The 17,806-nt window shown below is 42.9% G+C and overlaps 1 protein-coding gene across 1 annotated transcript in view; it reads left to right on the plus strand.

Annotated features, from left to right (window-relative positions):
• LOC134929574 (ATP-binding cassette sub-family B member 5-like) overlaps positions 1-8,931 on the plus strand; it is a 158,680-nt gene extending 149,749 nt beyond the window's left edge. The window contains exons 23-25 of the mRNA XM_063925165.1: positions 1,577-1,838; positions 5,760-5,906; positions 8,147-8,931. Of these exons, the coding sequence (XP_063781235.1) occupies positions 1,577-1,838; positions 5,760-5,906; positions 8,147-8,344 (607 nt within the window). The 3' untranslated portion in view covers positions 8,345-8,931. The remainder of the gene's footprint in view (positions 1-1,576; positions 1,839-5,759; positions 5,907-8,146) is intronic.
• The last annotated feature ends 8,875 nt before the right edge of the window (positions 8,932-17,806 follow it).

Below are 17,806 nucleotides of genomic sequence, written 5' to 3' on the forward strand. Positions count from 1 at the left end.
ATGGGAGACTGACTTTCACTGTACATTTACCCTAAAACAGTGGGAAACTATCCACCTCTCTTCCTTCTCACTATCCAAATGCACTAATCATGCATAAATGCATATTAAACTAATAAATAGATTATATTTTACCCCCTCTAAGCTACACAAGATATGGCCCGCTACCGCCAAATTTTGTTGGCGGGTTTGTCACTCTACTGGCACTATTTTCCATGTTTTTGGGATTGTCCGACCCTACGTCTCTGTCATGTTCTGGGTCACACTAATATTCGCAAGAGCTAACATTGCTCAACACTGGAAATCCCCCCCCCCCTTTGAAAACGTAATTTCCATAACCCAATTTCACTTTGAAATGTAGACCAGAGAGGCCGCATACTCTTGTGCCCCCTCTTCGCCTATTATGAAGTGGCTTCCATGGCAGTTATACATCACCTCCTTGAGCCCTCCTTTCGACTTGAATGAAACACCGGATAGGGATGATACTTGACCTATGTGAATCACTCAATGTATTTGTTTGAAGTTCTTGGATGACCTGTCCCCCCTTCTCTGTATATTTTTTTTGTCTTATTACCCCATTCCTTTTCTGTATCCTTGTTTAATCTGAATATTCTTAATAAAGATTTAGTGTTGAAAAAAAAAAGAAATTGAGGATTCATGTATTGAAGTGGAACAGGATAAGGGGGATATGTGTATACTACTACAATCTGACACTGAGTATGTTGGTGATGTTATTTGTATACTGTACTTCAGCCATCAGTGGCTGCAGTTCTTTCCCGTGATTAAAAAAAAAGCCATTGTGATGCCTGGGCATAAGAAAAAAAAGCCTCCTCTTGGGTATGGAATTATTTTTATCCAAATCCTGACAATGTTTGTGAAGGCATCTGCTCCATTATGAGGCCAAAGTTAGTAGAGGTAGGGACATTAGGCATCTAGGCAACTCCTCCCTGTTACGTCATTTGTGGTGAGTTCATGAAATTTATTTTACAAGATTATAATGTAATTAACACCCTCATCATCAATTTCCTCATTTGTGATCGGAGGTAGTCGTTCCCAAAATTTTTTTGTGGGGGCCCAAACAAAGCAAGCACTTCAGCCACAAAACTGTCAGTCCCTGTCACTGAAGTGCTTGGTTTGTTAAACTGTGCATGTGCTTTTTAATATCCAACATAAGAGTGGGAGGAAGGGTCTAAGGACAACTCCATCTAGCACCACTTTTTATTTCTGCACTTCTGTGTGGCAGTGTTTCATAGATGTGCTATAAACTGCCATGTTTTTGCCGCTGCTCTCTCTGTTAGTAACCAGCCATCTCGCTGCAGTCTTTGTCCTAAAACGGGTGAAAACAATATTGTGAGCTTTGAGGTGGTCAAATTTGATTGTAGGAACAAAAACAGGCCCAAATTCTGTGATTTTAGCTGTTATGATTTTAGCTGTCTTAAAAATACAGATCCAAAACCCAAAAATTTGGAATCATGATTTTCCAACAGTCAGCCCCCTAAATTCCCACAAAAAAATTAATGCATCATATAGCAATATATCAATGATGATAGAAGAAAGTGTTTATATAATACATATTAAGGAAAAAAGCCGAAATAATCCGACAAGCACTGAATGTTTCACCTTTGACTTTCCAGCTTTTCGATGGCATTGATGCTAAATGCTTGAACGTACAGTGGCTGCGATCTCAGATAGGAATCGTCTCGCAGGAGCCAGTGCTGTTTGACTGCAGCATTGCTGAGAATATCGCCTATGGAAACAACTCCCGTGAGGTGTCAATGGAGGAAATACAGCAAGCAGCAATATCAGCCAACATTCACTCCTTCATAGAGAGTCTGCCAGAGGTAATACTAATGTTACATACCAGCAACATATGCAGTATTGTTCTGTGGAATATTAAGGTTATATATTACACACTTTTCCCTGGAAATTTGGCCTTGATTTCCACCCAGAATAAATTACGTGAAATATGGAATTTATAAATCCTGTGCATAGTGGAATTCCCCACATAGGCAAAGCAGAACTGGAATATTGGCCAGGATGTAATGCATGCATTGTACATGATTGCCCCATAACAATTTATCACAGACAGAAAATAAACATTTGTCTCATATCAGCTTAACCAGCATTACAATGTAACCAAGCTCCACTTTATACTTTGTATCTTTATCGGCACAGATTTCAGATGTTGCTTTGTTAGTGGTATTTGCAGGCTAATGCTGCAGAGTCTCTTTATCCAATTACAAAGATAATAAGTATTCAGTGTTCCGTGCAGCTTTTATAGCTCTTAAAACATAGTCTCCGCTATTGCAGTTGTTAATTGGTTAGCATGCAGGATTTTTAAAAACAGTTTTTCTTTGGAAAGAGCAGGCTTGTTCATGCAAAGCGGTTGTTAATTAAGCATGGCCATGTTAATAAATATATATTACCACATACTCCTCCTGGGTTGTATAGCTTTTCAACTCCCGGCTCTGGTGCTTCAAACCTCCTCAGCAGGCCTTATCTGGAGATCAAGTAGAAATTCCCCAGTCATGTGGCAAGTTGTTTTTGCATGGTATATCAATTAGGTACTCAGGATCAGCTTTTAAAACTTTTAAAAGACGCGTTTCCCTACCTTTGTATTCGTGTCAGCGGCTTCCTCAGTTAGACTAGTTAGATCTAACTGAGGAAGCCGCTGACACGAATACACAGGCGGGGAAATGCATCTTTTAAAGGTTTAAAAGCTGATCCTGAGTACCTAATTGATATACCACACAAAAACAACTTGCCACACGACTGGGGAATTTCTACTTGATCTCCAGATAAGGCTTGTGAGAAGGTTTGAAGCACCAGAGCCAGGAGTTGAAAAGCTATACAACCCAGGAGGAGGATGTGGTAATATATATGTATTAACATGGCCATGCTTAATTAACAGCCGCTTTGCATGAACAAGCAGAGCCGGTCCTAACCAATGTGATGCCCTAGGCAAGATTTTGGCTGATGCCCCTTTTCCCAGCACCTTCACTCATAGCAGTCCTCATTATGGTGCTCCTACTCTCTATATTTTAAATAAAACAGTGCGCACATTCGACGCACAGCCCAAAAAGGGTGTGTTCTTGCTGGGAAGTGGCATAGCCACACATTAGAACCCCCAATTCAAATTATGCCACACAGTAGTGCAACTTTATTCACATTTTATCATGCGATAGTGTCCTTTATTCATGTTACAACACAGTAGTACCACTTTACCTTATAGACGTTACTCCTCACAGTAGTGCCCCTTATTCACATTACATCACACTGAATTGCTCCTTAATCACATAACACCACACCCTATTGCTCTTTATTCACATTAGATCAGACAGCAGTGCCCTTTCTATACTGTACGCCACACAGTAGAGCAGCTTAAACACATAATGCCACACATTAGTAATGCCTTTATACACATAATACTCCCTTACACATATGACACACATTATTAATGTACTTATAAACATAATACGCCTTACACATTATGCCAACTTTTATTAATGCCCTTATACACATATTGTCCCTTACACATATGCTGCACATTATAAATGCCCGTATACACATACTTAGACATATAATGTCCCTTACACATATGCTGCACGTTATTAATGCATTTATACACAACACACATAATGCCACTTAGTTACACATACTGTATTCCGAACACTATTGCACTCACATGGCCACTAACACTGTGACCTCTGCCTCTGCTTGGATACAGATTTGTCCTAATACATTTTGCCTCAAAATGCTATGCAGCAGGAGATGCCTGGCATGAGTCAGCTGGCAGCTCTAGGCCAGCTCTGCTAAAGTCGGGCACCTTTTTTGCCGAAAATGCATCTTATTTGCATTGCTATGTGACTAGGATGCACAAGCAGCTTCTGCTGATTAAAATGATATGCAGCATGCCTACATTCTGTGTGAGCTTGTGGCTGTATCTGTATACGAAATGCTACATTACAGTGATTTCCAGGAATACACTGTAACATAGCATATCATATGCAGATACAGCCGCAGTCACACAAAGAATATAGGCATGCTGCATATCATTTCAATCAGCAGAAGCTGCTTGTGCCCCATGGCATTCCAAATGCCCTAGGCAATTGCCTAGTTTGCCTATGCGTAGGGCCGGCTCTGTGAACAAGCCTGCTCTTTCCAAAGAAAAACTGTTTTTAAAAATCCTGCATGCTAACCAATTAACAACTGCAGTAGCGGAGACTAGGGCCCTCATTCCGAGTTGTTCGCTCGGTATTTTTCATCGCATCGCAATGAAAATCCGCTTAGTACGCATGCGCAATGTTCGCACTGCGACTGCGCCAAGTAACTTTGCTATGTAGAAAGTAATTTTACTCACGGCTTTTTCATCGCTCCGGCGATCGTAATGTGATTGACAGGAAATGGGTGTTACTGGGCGGAAACACGGCGTTTCAGGGGCGTGTGGCTGAAAACGCTACCGTTTCCGGAATAAACGCAGGAGTGGCCGAAGAAACGGTGGGAGTGCCTGGGCGAACGCTGGGTGTGTTTGTGACGTCAAACAGGAACGACAAGCACTGAACTGATCGCACAGGCAGAGTAAGTCTGAAGCTACTCTGAAACTGCTAAGTAGTTAGTAATCGCAATATTGCGAATACATCGGTCGCAATTTTAAGAAGCTAAGATTCACTCCCAGTAGGCGTCGGCTTAGCGTGTGTAACTCTGCTAAATTCGCCTTGCGACCGATCAACTTGGAATGAGGGCCTATGTTTTAACATCTATAAAAGCTGCACGGAACACTGAATACTTATTATCTTTGTAACTGGATAAAGAGACTCTGTGGCATTAGCCTGCAAATACCACTAACAAAGCAACATCTGAAATCTGTGCCGATAAAGATACAAAGTATAAAGTGGAGCTTGGTTACATTGTAATGCTGATTAAGCTGACATGAGACAAATGTTTCTTTTCTGTCTGTGATAAATTGTTATATACATTTTGCCATGTTTTGAGATAGAAATAATTATTGAATCTATACAGAATTAAATATAGAGGTATAGGAAGGATTTTATTAATTACATTTATGATTTTAGATAAATAAAATCTTTTTAAATTTAGTCTGCTAGCGCTGCCTGTGCTTTGTGATTTTTCTGGTGGATTATTGAAAGGGTGGAGAAGTCCCTTTTTTTTGCAGCATTTAAAGTATCTAAAGTACTGAGCCAATTTTAATTAGCGCCAGGGGGTACTTTGCTGTACTTTGTTTTGTTTGGTTCCTTTAAAAAAATTTCAGAGTTCGGCCAGCAGCCCGCACGGTCGCCGCTCTCAACTTCATTACATCCCACCGTTTCTGCGCCTCTGCATGAGAAATGGTAATGTTGATTCTGCTTACACACTATGCCCAGGCGTAAGCAGAAGTGTGTACCCCCCCGAGACTGCACACTTTAGTCATGTGTCATACACAATGAGCAGCTTTGGGAACACTATTAATCCTACAAACTATTTTCATTTTTTGATAACCGCTTCATCCCACAAATTAGTTTTACATACAGAATCCTCCCAAATTTTATCAAAAGCCCAAACTTTGTTGCAGGGTTCCCTGGTGAATACCAGTTGTCCCATTAAACTCTGTGCCTCTCAGCTTCCACTGCAAACAGAAAATCAACTACCTTCGGTCTCCTATCCATGACAGAGCCACAGACAAAACCTTTATGTGCCCTGGCCATAATTGTACCGTTATTGTCTCTTGGAAACAAAGCTTCTGATTTATGTTATCAATTATCCAGAAATTTAACACTCCAGTGGGAGGGAAAGGAACTCAGCTGTCCGGGGGCCAGAAGCAGAGGATTGCCATTGCCCGAGCTCTTATCCGTGCTCCAAAAATATTACTGCTGGATGAGGCCACCTCAGCACTAGACAATGAAAGTGAAAAGGTGAGAATAGAATTTCAAAGCTAGAGGGAGATTTAAAAAACCTTCCAAAGAGGGCAAATTGGATGTTCTGTCTATGGCAAGCAATCAGATTCTGGCCATCATTTTATAGAATGTACTAGCAACATCTCTACTTGTCCTATTTAGAAGGTTTGACAAGTCTCCTCTTAGGGGATTTATGTACAAAGCATCGGATTGTAAAACCCAGCGTCACTGATAATATTTCTGCCTGATATTTAAATAGGCAATGATTTTACTGGCTCTGTCTTGCTAGTAAAATTATGCTCTTTTAAATATCGGGCAGAACATGATCAGATGCGTCAGGATTTACAACCCGACGCTTTGTCAATAGGGCCCTTAGGGGTCTATTCATGTAGAAAACGAAAACATAATTGCTACTTATCACTATACATCGCATCTCTTCGATGCGATGTATAGCTGTGATAAGTAGCAATTCATGTATACTCACCCTTCCGACGATGCGCTGCGGTGTCTGGGGCTCCTGCGGTGAGGTCTTCTCCAGCGGTCCCTCCCTGCGATGCGCGGAGTCCAGCGGCGGGTCCCTTTGCGCATGCGCAGCTTGATGACCTCCCGGCAGGCCGCAGTGGTTGCTGGGAGGTCGGGGGGCGGAGCCAGCACGAGGTGCCGAGCAGCGATCAGGGAAGCATTGAGCTTCCCTGACGTATCCGCACTACAGTTCAGGTTACGCTGTCCTCAGATGGCGAACCTGAACTCCATGGAGAAGCGGAAAGCAGAGCTTTCCGCACCTTCATGAATTGCACTCACCATACAAAGGTATGGTGATGCGATTCAGGCACAGAGCGGGGGTACCGCTGGAGAAGTCAGAGACTTCTCAACGGTAACCCGCTCTGTGAATTGCAGTAGGCAGAGAAAAGCCCTGTTTAACGCAAAACAGGGCTTTTCTCTGCTGCATGAATAGACCCCTTAGTATCTTACTTATTTTGTAATCTTATTACGTCTGATGAAAGTTCTTTCTGAGAGTGCTGTAACTCCTGAGTACTGGGCTGGCTGGGTGCTGTTGACTCATGTGGGTATATTTCTGTAAACTGGTGCCCCACAAAAAATGTGATTTTTTTAAATGTATTTATTTATAGTTTCTTATCTAGCGCAGCAAATTTCGTTGCGCTGTACAATTTTTTTACCCTCAGCAAACGGAATTTCCTTTTCGGAAAATAGATATGACTTCTTTTTGATAGCCAACACAGTGAATAGTTTTAGATGTCTTTTCTGTCTAATCCCGTTAAATACAGTGTATTACAAATGTGAGCTGTAGGAAAATATGGACGATAAAGCTTTCCTTTAGTAAATATTAGAACAATTTGTACACGTAAGAGCCTGACTGTAGAAGAAGTAATGGAAGCAAAATACAATCAACATATAATAGGAAATACAGTCGCTGACATTCATAGTTTATGTGAGAGAAACAAGTGCTATAATGTGACGTCATATGAAAGCAAGTAATGACAATAGGGTAAATGAAACATTTTATAAATACTGGGATTAAAACAAGTTATAATGTTTACAGCTCTTTAGAGGTTAATTGGTTGGAGGCGGTTTCCATATGGATAAAAGACAGTTCCGGGTGAGGTTGGTGGAACAGTGTTGAAGACAGTATTCAGTATGTCCCTACCTTTCCCTAGTGTGCTGTCTTCCTTACTCCTCCTTGCTGCCGGTTGGTGCGCGCTGTGCTGGGCTGCGTGCTCAGCTGCAGCACTTCCCAATGACATCACCAGCTGCCCGATGTGTGGAGGAGAAAGGCCCTGACTGGTATCCACTGTCTGGCTTGTTTGCCCTCACTAGATCAACGCATTTCACACTTTCTCAAGGATGGGGCAGTTCTCTTCTCTATAACTGAGCAGCTGTCAATATACAACTCAGCGCAAGATGTTACAGCCCCTGTAATTCACAGTTTGTGCACAATGCAACTACATTCCATTTAATAGTTAGTCCATTAATTATTGGAACCATCATTCAGTTCACCTACATTTTTGCAATCTTTAGTATATATTTAGAAGGTTCCGATACACTAACAGAATTTAAGATATTTTCATATATGTACAATTGTCCTTCCACGGGAGAAGGAAGGTTTGACATCTTACGGCTATAGAGATAACAGCTGACATTACAGTCAGAGCTCCATCACTCATATCTGCAGGCTGCTTTTATATGCACACAGACATACTCTGCTTTCCTCACTACAGTATCATGTGTATCATATCCAGGTTGTACAACAAGCACTAGACCAAGCGAGGAAAGGAAGGACTTGTATCATGATCGCACACAGACTGTCCACAGTACAGAATGCGGATCTTATTGTGGTCATGAAGAACGGGAGGATAATAGAACAAGGAACTCATCAACACCTTCTAGCCAAGCAAGGGGCATATTATGACCTTGTAAATGCACAGACTATAACGTAAATATAAATGTAAAACAAGTCTGGATATAAGTCCGCTGGTGCTCTATAGTAGAGTGCAAACTGTGTCAGCCTTAAGAAGAGAGACCGTTGCTGTGTAAAGCAATGAATAGAAAAGATGCACAGGTATGTGTATAACAGGTGTAAAGATAAGGTACATCACGTGTAAGGATAAGGTACTACCAAGTGCTGCAAAGTACAAGTTGTGTCGGAGGTCACCAATGTGAGTATTGAGGCCGAACTGATACTCAACACTGATAAATGCCTCTTTTCCACCTCGTTGAATGTCATCAATCAACTAATCTAAAAGTTGTTAAATAATAATTGCTGATGGAGTGGTATATCATAATCTATATAGCACTAGTGGCTGCAGACAGTTCTAATTACGCCTAGAGGATATAATAGTATATTTTGCTTGTACACAAGTGACTTAATGATTTATGCTGTAATCCCAGATTTCTAAAATGAAAAAAAAAAAAAAAGTTTCCAGCTGTTATTGGTGCATAACACGGCCCTGTAACCTGTATATGTCATGCTGTTGCAGTAGAGTTTTTGCTTTGAAATCAAATTATTTAGATTGCAATGATAATAAAAAGAAGAGATAAAATAAAAAGTATAATATGCATAAAAAATATTTACTGTATACCTAAATGCTGTTCTATACATTTACAGTATATACAGATACTGAAAGTATATATTTTAAAATATATTTTTAAAGGTATTAGTAAAAATATGGTGATTTAATTTTTTTAGGTTAATTCATAATTTTAGATCTTCATTTAGACTTTCTGAAATAGTTTTAGGGGTATATGCAATTGCGGTCAAATTCCGGCTGGAATTCAACCGTTATTGGATTCGACACAATTCGACAGTCGAATGCCGACGGCCGGACCCGAAATCGACATATTCAATAAAAAACGGATTCGACAGTCCCGCTGTCGAAAAACGGACCAATTGCCGAATAGTGTGCATCCTGGAATCGACTTTATGGACGGCACAAAAGTGTTCAATAATCTTGAAAAAAAATGCGTGGGGTCCCCCCTCCTAAGCATAACCAGCCTCGGGCTCTTTGAGCCGGTCCTGGTTGTAAAAATACGGGGGGGGGGAATGTTAGGGGATCCCCGTATTTTAACAACCAGCACCGGGCTCTGCGCCTGGTCCTGGTGCCAAAAATACGGGGGACAAAACACGTAATGCCCCTGGCATTAAATCACTAACTAGTCACCCCTGGCCGGGGTATCCCGGAGAAGTGGGGACCCCTTAAATCAAGGGGTCCCCCCCTCCAGCCACCCAAGGGCCAGGGGTGAAGCCCGAGGCTGTCCCCCCCCATCCAAGGGCAGCGGATGGGGTGCTGATAGCCTTGTGTAAAAAAATAAATATTGTTTTTTGTAGCAGAACTACAAGTCCCCGCAAGCTGGTACTTGGAGAACCACAAGTACCAGCATGCGGGGGGGGGGACGGGCCCGCTGGTACCTGTAGTTCTACTACAAAAAAAATACCCAAATAAAAACAGTACTCACACACCGTGACAGTATAACTTTATTACATATATGCACACCAACATACACACATACTTACCTATGTTGACACGAAGAGTCAGTCCCCTTCTCCACGTAGAATCCACGGGGTACCTGTAAATAAAATTATACTCACAACAATCCGGGGTAGATCGGTCCTCTTCTTTGTTTGTAATCCACGTACTTGGCAAAATAAAAAAACGATAAACACATCCACGCACTGAAAGGGGTCCCATGTTTACACATGGGACCCCTTTCCCTGACTATCGGGACCCCCCCGTGACTGCTGTCAAAGAGGGTCCCTTCAGCCAATCAGGGGGCGCCACGTCGTGGCACTCTCCTGATTGGCTGTGCGCGTCTGAGCTGTCAGGTGGCGCACTCGAGATACAATGTAGCGCATAGGCGCTCCATTGTATCCAATGGTGGGAACTTTGCGGTCAGCGGTTGCCCGCAAGGTTATGTGGGGTCACCCTCGCAGTCAACCGCTGACCACAAAGTTCCCACCATTGTATTTAATGGAGCGCCTATGCGCTACATTGTATCTCGAGTGCGCCGCCTGACAGCTCAGACGTGCACAGCCAATCAGGAGAGTGCCACGACGTGGCGCTCGATGATTGGCTGATGGGACCCTCTTTGACAGCAGTCACGGGGGGTCCCGACAGTCAGGGAAAGGGGTCCCATGTGTTAACATGGGACCGCTTTCAGTGCGTGGTCTGGGTTCTTCGTTATTTTATTTTGCCAAGTACGTGGATTACAAACAAGAAGAGGACCGATCTACACTGGATTGTTGTGAGTATAATTTTATTTACAGGTACCCCATGGATTCTACGTGGAGAAGGGGACCGACTCTTCATGTCAACATAGGTAAGTATGTGTGTATGTTGGTGTGCATGTATGTAACAAAGTTATACTGTCACGGTGTGTGTATACTGTTTTTATTTGGGTATTTTTTTGTAGTAGAACTACAGGTACCAGTGGGCCCATTTTCTCCAGCATGCTGGTACTTGTGGTTCTCCAAGTACCAGCTTGCGGGGAGGCTTGCTGGGACTTGTAGTTCTGCTACAAAAAACAATATTTTTTTTGACACATGGCTATTAGCCCCCCATCCGCCGCCCTTGGATGAAAGGGACAGCCTCGGGCTTCACCCTTGGCCCTTGGGTGGCTAGAGGGGGGGACCCCTTGATTTAAGAGGTCCCCACTCCTCCAGGGTACCCTGGCCAGGGGTGACTAGTTAGTGATTTAATGCCAGGGCCGCAGGGACCTATATAAAATTGTCCCCCGGCTGTGGCATTATCTCTCTGACTAGTGGAGTCCGGTGCTGGTGTGAAAAATACGGGGGACCCCTACGTGTTTTGTCCCCCCGTATTTTTGGCACCAGGACCAGGCGCAGAGCCCGGTGCTGGTTGTTAAAGTACAGGGGATCCCTTCTCATTTTTTCCCCTGTATTTTTACAACCAGGACCGGCTCAAAGAGCCCGAGGCTGGTTATGCTTAGGAGGGGGGACCCCACGCATTTTTTTTCTGAAATTTTAATCCATTCCCACCCCTTCCCACTGAAAAACATGCACTGATATCTCCATATTATTTTAGTAAGTAAAAAAAAAAATTATTCTTTAAAGAAATCTATTAATAATACTTGTGGCTCATAAATAGACAAACCAAGTAGATAATCCCTTCTAATATAAATAGATATGCTATTAGCAATCAAAAAAAACACAAAAAACCCATGTTTTAAAAAAATGTTATTAGATCACGACAGCAAAATGAGGTGGAATGAAATTGACGAAATGGCTGTCGAAAAGCACTGTCGTCGAATCTGCATTCTTCAATTGAATATACTTTTGTCGAAAAGCTGCATTTTTACCATTGCAGACATGTCGAATTTGACAAGGGTCGAATTGCAAAAAGTCGAATCTGAAACGGCAGGTTTTTTGTCAAAGTACTGTATTGCATTGTCAAATCCAATTCGACAGGTTTTTTTTGTCGAAAATGCCCCGTTTTTCGACATTTGCGGCAATTTGATCGCAATTGCATATACCCCTTACACTCTTGTATACAGAAAGAAATGTTATTTAAAAAGAATAAACAAAAGTAATAAAGTTTATAACGGTGAATTGCTGAATTCGTTGTTCTAAGACATCATTTTAAAGTACAGTTTTAATAAATTATCAGTTACCACATTGTTGCCTGTGACTGAACTTCTTGTGAATCCCAAATGTTGATATATTGTTTCACTGATTTCTATATATGATGCAACCTCAGCTTGATAGATAATGGTTGGTAGTTAACTTCATAGAGCCATCTGATTATTTTTTTATTCATGGACATTATTAACACTAGAAATATTTTTTAACTTTCAAAAACTGCATAAGGGATGTAGTCAGGATCCCGTGGTCTGGATACTGATGGTCAGAATCCCAAAACTGGAATCGCAATGTTCACAATGCTGACAAGAGTCCAAGGTGAGTATAAGAGTTAGGATTAGTTTTAGGGTTGGGGTTTAGCACTAAGGGGAGGGATAGGGTTAGGCTGCTGTGGGGACATAGGCAAATGCAGGGGGGTTTCCAGTTCCCCGGAAACCCCCTTGGCTGAAATTATGATCACAATAGCAATGGTATATAATACGATTACTAGAGCTGCCTCCACATCATACAGTTTAAGGGACAGTGCAGAGCTGCTGCATAAGCCCAGTGGTATCAGCTTCTTCTACCGGGTTTGCTGTGTGTGTGGATTTGAGCCCTCTATCAGTGCACTGGACCAGAGAGTAGCTACCAGGAAGAAGAGACAGGAGCCTTACCATGAGGTTGGTGAATGTGTGCTTAGAAAGAGCAGTACTGGTTCTATTATGTTTATGTATTTATTTATTATGTTATGTTTAACTTTTTCCTGACCACTTATTTATATTATTTAAATGTTTAATACAGCCTATACAATAGACCATCTATAGTGTTGAATATTAATAATGGTCGGGAGGGGGGGGGGAGTTATGGTTAGGGTGCAGGAAGGAACGGTTAGGGTTAGGCTGTGGGAGGAGATGGTAGAGTTAAACTGCAGGAGGAGTGGGTAAGAGTTAGGATTAAAATACTCACCAGAATCCATTGGCATTCTAAGCATCGGGATTCTGAGATTCAAGATACACCAGAGCCTAGTTTTACTATTGTGCTTTCCAACATAGCTGATGATCGTTGCAGATGATGATGATCGTTGCAGATGATCAACAGTTTTGACCGATAGTTTTAAAGTGGTAGCAGGAAGCAATACCAAACCGGGGGTGTCACCAGGAGACTTGCCTTCTTTTGTGGCTGTCCAGGAGAGCCACCTGAGATTCGGGGGTCTTCTGGACGTTCCAGGAGAGTAGGTAAGCATGCATTTCACGTGTGATACAGTACTCACTCTACAACTCGGGGAAAGCTGCTACTGACAATCTGACATGATATTTTGTGGTATAATCCATTGGAGTTGCTGCCACTTTGGATAACCCATAATATGAGAAAAACAATAAAACTGTGTAATATAACATGACCTGTTCTATGTATAATGGGGCTAATTCAGACCTGATCGTAGATGTGCTAAATTAAGCACATCTACGATCAGTCACACTGACATGTAGAGGAATGCCTAGCACAGGGCTAGCCCACCCCGCATGTCAGTCCCTGCCCCGTCGCACAAGTACAAAAGCATCGCACAGCAGCAATGCTTTTGTACTTCAGGAGTAGCTCCCAGCCAGCGCAGCGCCTGCACACTGGTAGGGAGCTACTCGTCGCTGCCCGGGTCACAGCGGCTGCGTGTAACGCCATGCAGCCGCCGCGGCCTGCCGACCCAACGGTCCGGGCATGCCTGCGTTGCCCGGACTGCACCCCCTAAACGACCGCCTCTGCCTGATTGATCGCTGGGCTACGACAGCCGTCAGCTGTCTGGCATGCGCCAGCGCACTGCGGCACTGGTGCATGCGCAGTTCACAGCACCGATCAGGTCTGAATCAGCCGCAATGTTTGCACATGTTCACATTCATCTGACAGCGCTCTCTGAGCCTGTTCATGAGAGCTGTTAGTAAATTTTAGCCAGAGCTTCTGTGCAAGTAATGTTTAGAACTATGTATGTTTTACATGTTAAAGCTTTATTTTGAGCACATTGTCTTGTTTATTGGAGAATCATTTTATTTAAATATCTACAAGCAATAAATATTTTCAGTTAATATTGAAGTTTTCTTTATATTTATTACTAATATATAAACACATAAGAATATTGTGAGAACTGAATGTGTTCATGTTATTTAATACTTTGGTATGCAGGAGAAATTGAGCATTATTATTTGTTAAGCATACAGAAAACATAATCTTTCAAGCTTCTGTACTGCTGGAATGTTGATTGTGTGTGATTGTACTGCCATCTAGTGGGAAAAAGTGCTAATGGCTACAAAGCACGTGTAACTACAGTCACTAGTTAAGAGTATAACCTGCTGTTACAATTGGTTATGGTAATTTTGCTCCAAACACTTCTTCAGTAATAAAACAAATAAAGTAGGGATAGCCGTCAACCATAGATAGAAAACAATCATCAATGATATGCCACCGATGGTTGTTGGTTATGCTTCTGATGGTTTAAGCTATTGCCACCCATGACGAAGGTCTAATAGTTTCTGCCATTGATGGCAGAGAAGTTATTTTCCCCATGCTGTGGTAATTAGCCCCGTTCCTGTCACAGTGTTTAGCCATAGCCCTTTCCTTGCTTGGCACCATCACATTCCTGTCAGAAATGATGCCCATCTGTGGTTTCCAGTTAATAATGTACTGCCATCAATATAAAACACAAAAAGCACCATCAATGGAGACCACTGTGAACTTCTTTTTGCAGTTACGAAATATTTTTAAACCTATTATTAAATGGATTAAAAATGTCTTAAATATAGCTGTTTATTCTGTATCCTCTACACTTGGTTGTGCACTGCTAATAACCTCTAAAAGCTGAATCTCAGCTCAGTCAAGGCTCAGTTCTTCATAAAGGGGGTAATTCAGACCTGATCGCTAGGTAGTGATGTGCACCAGAAATTTTTCGGGTTTTGTGTTTTGGTTTTGGATTCGGTTCCGCGGCCGTGTTTTGGGTTCGGACGCGTTTTGGCAAAACCTCACCGAAATTTTTTTGTCGGATTCGGGTGTGTTTTGGATTTGGGTGTTTTTTTTTCAAAAAACCCTAAAAAACAGCTTAAATCATAGAATTTGGGGGTCATTTTGATCCCATAGTATTATTAACCTCAATAACCATAATTTCCACTCATTTCCAGTCTATTCTGAACACCTCACATCTCACAATATTATTTTTAGTCCTAAAATTTGCACCGAGGTCGCTGGATGGCTAAGCTAAGTGACCCTAGTGGCCGACACAAACACCTGGCCCATCTAGGAGTGGCACTGCAGTGTCAGACAGGATGGCCCTTCAAAAAAATTGTCCCCAAACAGCACATGATGCAAAGAAAAAAAGAGGCGCAATGAGGTAGCTGTGTGACTAAGATAAGCGACCCAAGTGGCCGACACAAACATCTGGCCCATCTAGGAGTGGCACTGCAGTGTCACGCAGGATGGCCCTTCAGAAAAATAATCCCCAAACAGCACATGACGCAAAGAAAAAAAGAGGCGCAATGAGGTAGCTGTGTGACTAAGCTAAGCGACCCTAGTGGCCAACACAAACACCTGGCCCATCTAGGAGTGGCACTGCAGTGTCACGCAGGATGGCCCTTCAAAAAAATACTCCCCAAACAGCACATGATGCAAAGAAAAAAAGAGGCACAATGAGGTAGCTGTGTGACTAAGATAAGCGACCCAAGTGGCCGACACAAACATCTGGCCCATCTAGGAGTGGCACTGCAGTGTCACGCAGGATGGCCCTTCAAAAAAATACTCCCCAAACAGCACATGACGCAAAGAAAAAAAGAGGCGCAATGAGGTAGCTGTGTGACTAAGCTAAGCGACCCTAGTGGCCGACACAAACACCTGGCCCATCTAGGAGTGGCACTGCAGTGTCACGCAGGATGACCCTTAAAAAAAAATACTCCCCAAACAGCACATGATGCAAAGAAAAAAAGAGGCGCAATGAGGTAGCTGTGTGACTAAGATAAGCGACCCAAGTGGCCGACACAAACATCTGGCCCATCTAGGAGTGGCACTGCAGTGTCACGCAGGATGGCCCTACAAAAAAATACTCCCCAAACAGCACATGACGCAAAGAAAAAAAGAGGCACAATGAGGTAGCTGTGTGACTAAGCTAAGCGACCCTAGTGGCCGACACAAACACCTGGCCAATCTAGGAGTGGCACTGCAGTGTCACGCAGGATGGCCCTTCAAAAAAATACTCCCCAAACAGCACATGATGCAAAGAAAAAAAGTGGCGCAATGAGGTAGCTGTGTGACTAAGATAAGCGACCCAAGTGGCCGACACAAACATCTGGCCCATCTAGGAGTGGCACTGCAGTGTCACGCAGGATGGCCCTTCAAAAAAATACTCCCCAAACAGCACATGACGCAAAGAAAAAAAGAGGCGCAATGAGGTAGCTGTGTGACTAAGCTAAGCGACCCTAGTGGCCGACACAAACACCTGGCCCATCTAGGAGTGGCACTGCAGTGTCACGCAGGATGGCCCTTCAAAAAAATACTCCCCAATCAGCACATGATGCAAAGAAAAAAAGAGGCGCAATGAGGTAGCTGTGTGACTAAGATAAGCGATCCAAGTGGCCGACACAAACATCTGGCCCATCTAGGAGTGGCACTGCAGTGTCACGCAGGATGGCCCTTCAAAAAAAATACTCCCCAAACAGCACATGACGCAAAGAAAAAAAGAGGCGCAATGAGGTAGCTGTGTGACTAAGCTAAGCGACCCTAGTGGCCGACACAAACACCTGGCCCATCTAGGAGTGGCACTGCAGTGTCACGCAGGATGGCCCTTCAAAAAAATACTCCCCAAACAGCACATGACGCAAAGAAAAAAAGAGGCGCAATGAGGTAGCTGTGTGACTAAGCTAAGCGACCCTAGTGGCCGACACAAACACCTGGCCCATCTAGGAGTGGCACTGCAGTGTCACGCAGGATGGCCCTTCAAAAAATACTCCCCAAACAGCACATGATGCAAAGAAAAATGATGGAAAAAAGAGGAAGGTCAGGCATCGCAACCGACACAATTGGACTCTCCTTGGGGATTTGTGATTTCGAAGATCGCACAGTTCTTTGCTGTGCTTTTGCCAGCTTAAGTCTTTTCTTTTTTCTAGCGAGAGGATGAGTGCTTCCATCCTCATGTGAAGCTGAACCACTAGCCATGAACATAGGCCAGGACCTCAGCCGTTCCTTGCCACTCTGTGTCGTAAATGGCATATTGGCAAGTTTACGCTTCTCCTCAGACGCTTTTAATTTTAATTTTTGGGTCATTTTACTGATCTTTTGTGTTTTGGATTTTACATGCTCTGTACTATGACATTGGGCATCGGCCTTGGCAGACGACGTTGATGGCATTTCATCGTCTCGGCCATGACTAGTGGCAGCAGCTTCAGCACGAGGTGGAAGTGGATCTTGATCTTTCCCTATTTTTTTAACCTCCACATTTTTGTTCTCCATATTTTAATGCGCACAACTAAAAGGCACCACAGGTATACAATGTAGATGGATGGATAGTATACTTATGGATGACGAGTGACGACACAGAGGTAGGTACAGCAGTGGCCTACCGTACTGCTATATACAGTATAATAAATGGACCTGGTGGACACTGTCAGAAAACTGCTAAACTAGTATAAAGAAAAAAAGCCACCACAGGTATACAATGTAGATAGATGGATAGTATACTTATTATTATTAATGGATGACGAGTGACTGACGACACAGAGTCAGGTACAGCAGTGGCCTACCGTACTGCTATATACAGTATAATGGACCTGGTGGACACTGTCAGCAGACTGCTAAACTAGTA

Source organism: Pseudophryne corroboree, chromosome 5, assembly GCF_028390025.1.
Source record: "Pseudophryne corroboree isolate aPseCor3 chromosome 5, aPseCor3.hap2, whole genome shotgun sequence".
NCBI lineage: Eukaryota > Metazoa > Chordata > Amphibia > Anura > Myobatrachidae > Pseudophryne > Pseudophryne corroboree.